The sequence below is a fragment of the Typopeltis vanoorti genome, chromosome 7 (genome assembly GCF_054136105.1).
Source record: "Typopeltis vanoorti isolate ZY-2024b chromosome 7, IOZ_Tvanoo_1.0, whole genome shotgun sequence".
Classification (NCBI taxonomy): Eukaryota; Metazoa; Arthropoda; class Arachnida; order Uropygi; family Thelyphonidae; genus Typopeltis; species Typopeltis vanoorti.
The window spans coordinates 75,550,831-75,556,830 of record NC_143555.1 but is presented as its reverse complement, the minus strand read 5'-3'; the positions used below and the strand labels follow the sequence as shown (position 1 = coordinate 75,556,830).

At 34.6% G+C, this 6,000-nt stretch overlaps 1 protein-coding gene across 1 annotated transcript in view; it reads right to left on the bottom strand.

Moving 5' to 3' along the window:
* Window positions 1–4,132: 4,132 nt before the first annotated feature.
* The window catches only part of LOC150104789 (mitochondrial ornithine transporter 1-like), a 182,388-nt gene continuing 180,520 nt past the window's right edge, over window positions 4,133–6,000 (bottom strand). Inside the window, exon 6 of the mRNA XM_090395966.1 lies at window positions 4,133–4,806. Coding sequence (XP_090252092.1) covers window positions 4,676–4,806 — 131 coding nt within the window. The 3' untranslated portion in view covers window positions 4,133–4,675. The remainder of the gene's footprint in view (window positions 4,807–6,000) is intronic.

Below are 6,000 nucleotides of genomic sequence, written 5' to 3'. Positions count from 1 at the left end.
ATCCCTACACAATGGATATGGAAGGAAACAGAGAAGAGGATGCACAAGCAGTGCTGAAAAAAATCGCATTGGGCTGGATTTTCCATGTCACTATATACAAGCTCATGGCCCAAATGCTACTAGCTATTGTGGATTAAGTGCTGCTCCACAGTTTATAGCTATTGTTAATTTAACAACCAACTTACAAAATTCTTGAAAAATTGGTTTGTGTGAAACAGCTGCAGTGCACCACTGCCTGTATAGTAAGGAAGGTCCAAGCTGATGATGTGAGAGAAAGATAACTGAGGAGGTGAAAAGAAGTCCTGAAGAGCGCTTTTGCTACTTGGCAAGTAAAAGAAGGAATGACAACTTTAAAAACTATTGATGGTGGGGAAGTAACAAAAACAACCAGATAGTTGAATTACAGAGTGACCACTGCAAGGCTGTGCCATGTAAGTGGTAATAATGCGGTGCTGAATGTTACATTGATTGATGGGAAAACAGTGACTGAAGAATTGGAAGTGCTTAGAATGTTGCAGAACCTCAAATGTCAGTCCATGTATTATGACAATATGGAAAAGAACTGTCAGTTTTTGACCAAGCTGTTTAATTTAAGCCAGTAGGTATACCAATAAAGTGAAAACAGGACAAAACCAGCCTTCTGCATGAAGGAGAATCCAGAACAGAAGTAGCAAATTACAGGCCAGTCAGTATCTTAAGAGTGGTGGTTAAGGTAATGGAAAAATTGGTAAAAGAATTCAGTACTGGTGAATTAGAATATGCTACTTCATAAGTAGCAATTCTGTTCTGCCATAATAATTTGCTTACTTTTTATAATAAAGTGATGATAGAGTTGGATAAGGGAAACAGCTACTCAGCGACACTGCTGAATGTCGAAAAGCCATTTTGATAGGATTCCACATAGAATTGTTTCATAAAAAGGAGCAATTGGAGGTGGATGTGAATCTGGAGATTTGGGCTATAGGCTAGCTGATGGATAGATAGCAAAAAGTAGTTTATGGAGAAATTGAGCCCAGGAGAAGGAGGCAAGTTACTAGTAGTATCCCACGCAGCTCAGTAGTTGATCATCATTTGAGAAATATTCAGTTGTTTGCTGGTGATGCAAAACTGGGAAGAGTGATAATATGTGAATGTAATGTAGAGATCCTGCAGATGACTTAAATAGACTGGCAGCATTTCGACCCTGCAGCCTTTTGGCTGGGGACGAATCCCACTATGAGCATGGATGTTTGTGATTCTCTGTGAAAATACTAGTGGTGGTGGGCAGTAGATGGCATTGGTGTAGATGATGCAATTCGCTATAGTTGACAGAGAGTTGTAGAATAAGTGCCCTCCCTCAAATGAGTCTTTGGATTCCTTGGAGGTGTCACGTAATAATAATTTTTTTTTTTCTTCCCAGATTCTCATATTTTGGTCAGTTGTGACATTGTTTCTCTGTTCACTAACATATTCCCCATTTGCTTTGTCTGAATATTTTCTTCCAGATGAGGGGAAGATATTTGAATATGCAATATAAATCTCGACCATCTTAGGTCCATTATGTCACCATATCACCTCATTCAGAAAATGAATATGCCACCTTTCTATGTGAAATCAAAGTCCACATGTATTCAATTCATTATGGAAAAAGAGAGCACTTTTATTCTCTTGGACATTCTGCTTACATCACCTGATAACTTTGTTAACCAGTGTTTATCAGAAACCTACCTTCAGTGGCAGATATACATAAAGTTCTGTACATTATTCTTTCCAGAAAATCAGTTATCAAAACTTTAACAGAACATATAAAATTTGTTTTTCCCCTTCATCATCACAGCAAGAGCTTCTTACAATCAAAGCATTAATGGAATAAATCCTCATCATAATCAACAGATGAGCCTCTTACAATCCTATTGCAATTGAATGTAGAGTTCTAATCCCATACAAATGTTTGGGAAAGTATTACAGAATCTGTTGGCCAAATCTTGAAGCTTCATCTAATATCTGCCTATGTTCAAATCAGCAAAAGTGCTAAGCTTTTGCCAGCTACAAAAGATAAACATTTGCTTCTATCTTTGTCTGGTGTTTACCAGATTTTTTGTAAGTAATTGAACACACTTTGACAGATGCAAATCAGGGAGAAAAAAAAAAGAATTAGCAAATATCAATACCTTAAATCTAAAAAGTTGGGTCTCTCAATGCAGTATTGAGACAAAATATCTTCTGGAACAATGCTTGCCTTCTCCATAGAAGTAGTTTTAAATATGAATGCCTCTTCAGAGAAAGTTAAGAAAACTCTCATCCTATGTTAATCAAAAGTGATCCTTCCAGAATGTGGCATGTGCTGCTATGAGATAACCATTCCACACTGATTACCATTAATTTCAATATGAATTATTTATTGCTAATCTGATAAAAGTGTGTTTTCCATTTGATTCTTTTTATTTTTTAGGTTTAGCTTATGATTCAATTACTGGCCTTGAAAGTTGCTACATAAACAAAACACAAGTTTTGATTATATACGAAGGTGGTCTGAAATATTCTCGGCCTAACAATGAAAAAACGAATTTATAATTTCAAAATTATTTTTATTTTTCAACATAATCTCCCTTAAGACTAATACATTTATTGCAGTGATGCTCCAGCACCAGTATCCCGTCCCTGTAGTGGTTCTCAGTAAGATCTGCAAAATACCCCTCTACAGCTGTAATCACTTCTTGGTTCGAAGAAAAACCACTGACCAGCGAGGAAGTTTTAGTTCTGGGTAGAGATAGAAGTCAGAGGGAGCCAATGTTCCCACAATTCATGGTGCAGATCCCTTAATTTTCCCATTGGCAAAAACACCTTTGTGGGCAGGTACATTATCCTGATGAAAGATGATTTTTTTTCTTCTGCAAACCAGATATTTTTTGTCTAGCCTAGTTAAAAGATCAGAATAATATTCCCTGGTTATTGTTTTACTCTTTTCAAGATAATAAACAAAATGCCTTTAGCATCTCAAAACAGCGATGCCATGAACTTTCCTGCTGATGGAACAGACTTTGGCACTGAACAGGCGGCTTCTGTCCACTGTTTTGATTCTGGTGTGTAATGGTGAATATCCAAGTCTCATCCACAGTAATAAATCGACACACAAAATCAGTTTTATTTTTGTTAAAACACTCCAAGCACTGTTCGGATATTTTCATGCGAGTGCATTTTTAATCTGCTGTGAGCAAGTGCAGCACCCAGCTTATGCAAAGCCTTTTCATTTGCAATTCTTCATGCAAAATATATCCTATGCGTTCTTTTAAAATGCCTATAGTCTCAGCAATTTCACGCACTCTGACTCACCGGTCATCCAATACCATATCGTGTGCTTGATCAATGATTTCTGGTGGTGGTAAACATTTTGGATGTCCTTCAAGTGGATCATCTTGAAGGCTGGTATGGCCACATTTAAACTCGGCAGCCCATTTCCTAATTTTCGAAAACGAAGGAGAAGAGTGCCCATAAACTTTTATGAACTTCGAATGAATTTCTTTTGGTGTTAAACCTTGTTTTACAAAGAATTTTATAACTGCACGATACTCAATTTTATCCATTTGAAGGGATACAGACAATGCTTTTGTTTCAGACAGCTGTATAAAACAAACTACTTGATAGAATGACTTGCAATTTCACATAAATGCTCATAACAGAGGTACCAACATAGAAAAAAAAAAAATCTTGCCGATAGTGTTGCCATCTATGTTCGAGGTCGAGAAGTTTTCAGACCACCCTCGTATATATAAAGAAATATAATTTGTATTTTTCACAAGAGATGTGAAAACGTTTTTCCTTGATCTATCACATGGCTTTAGACTTTTCTTTTGTACCCCCCCCCCCTTGCCAACACAGCTAAAAAAAATATTAAAAGCCTAATAATGAGCTTCTTGGGAGGTTACATGAAACATTTGTAGAGCATTCTTTCTGGATTACCTTTCTTCTTGCTTTAGAAAAAAAAAAAAGAAAGAAAGAAACTCGTAAGGATATTAAGCAATTTCAAATGAGTAAGTTGTTAGTTATGACTGAACAAGGAAAGAGGTGTATAACACAGCACAGTCAAATCAGACATTGGATTTATTTTTCATTTTTATACATGAGATTTTTGCACAATTTTATTGTGGTAGTTCTAAAAAAAATATGAAGTTGATTTTTATTATTGCATAAAATTAGTTTATTTTACATCTAGAAAAATATATATTTTATACATGAAATTTGTGCACAATTTTATTGTGGGAATTTTAAAAAATATCAAGCTGATTTTTAATATTGCATAAAATTAGTTTATTTTACATCTAGAAAAATAAATATATATATATATATACACACACATCATTATTATGCAAGTTATCATAGCTACCTTTTTAGAAAGTTTTACACTCTTTGGTTTAAATAAATGCAAAGAGATCTCTCTGACTGGCCAAACCCTCACTTAACCAAGCACTGAATGGATTAGCTTGTTAACTGAATCCTGGAACAGTACTCGCTCTACACTGTTAACTAGAATTCTTATACATGATCACAGATTTTCTACTAGGACTTGATAACAGAGAGATCCCTGTATCTATTATTATAAACTTTATATGTTTGAACTTTAAAGGAATACTTTTAAATATTGTACATCAGATATTTACATATTCTGTTAATTTACTTAACTAAGCATTTACATCTATTAATCTATATCTGTGTCTGTGATATAATGCAGAAATTTCTTTGTATATTCATATGAAACAAACAAAGCTCCAGTCGATGGAAAAGTTCGAAGAACTGTTGGTCCCAATCCACTATAGAATGCTAAAATTCCTGTAAAATATTTCAAATAAATTTTATTTAACTTGAACAAATTCTCTTTATGTTTTCTCTCTCTCTCACACCCACACACAAATCTGGTTATTAAAAATAAAAACTTGCCAATTCATCCTCCCATTAGAAGCCTTATGAATCCTGCATATAAAGGAGCCCGTGTGTGCCCATTACAAGACAAAATTTGTATGAAGAGCAACCACAGGAAGATATCATTCGTACAGAAATTGGGCTTGGCAGTTACTCTTCTGGACTGCCCATCATTGAGTCAAACTGGCATTTTTTGAATTTCAGAAACAAAAAAGTAGTCTACTGTTACAAATCTCACACCTGTTTGAGCACTATGGATTTGGAAGTGAGACCGTTTCTCGTTTTCGCAATGTGCAGCAGCAAACTGTTTGTTCCGTACTGCTCTCCTCTCATGCACTGATTCAGACATTGTGTGATACAGAAATAGGAACTGACTTAACCTGGTCCTCCAGATCAAATTCCTTATGAACGTTGAAAACAATCAGCGTTGTTTTGACTCGAACCTTTTTGCCATCTTGAAGGTGTTGGTGCTCACCAGTCCATGCTGTGCCATTTTGTTTCCAAGTTGTACTGGTAGGACTATGATTCATCCATTCAGGATTCTATCTCTAAAACAATGTAACCGTGTTCAACTAAGATTGAATTTTTAACGAGGCACTAAAACCATTGGAAAGAACATGCTAGTGTTAAAATAATGATTATAGTATGTGCATTTTAAAAAAATAATTATTTATTGGGCACACTGTGCATTTATATACATGTAAATAATTCCAAATATACATTCCTGTATATTATAGTGTATAAAAAAAATAAGACTGTTTACTGAGTGAAAACTGTTATTCATTCTGTATAAGTTACACATGCAGTTAAAAAATATTTAAATTAAGATAGATTAACTACAGATATTTGAATTTACATATTGTGGATTGTTGTCATTGTAATATAGTTGGAAATCAAAAAATTAAACAGTGAAGGTATATGGAGAATGGAATCGCTTCTTATAAGCAGTTGTGAGACAGCCAGGTAATAAACCAATAGAAGAGTGCATAATTTAAATTAAAAAAAAAAAAAAAAGAAGCATAGCATATGCATGTAATATAACCTTAATTAAAAACTGTACTGTTTAATTCCATAAGTATGTGTGGATAGGCTTATGTGTTTGTC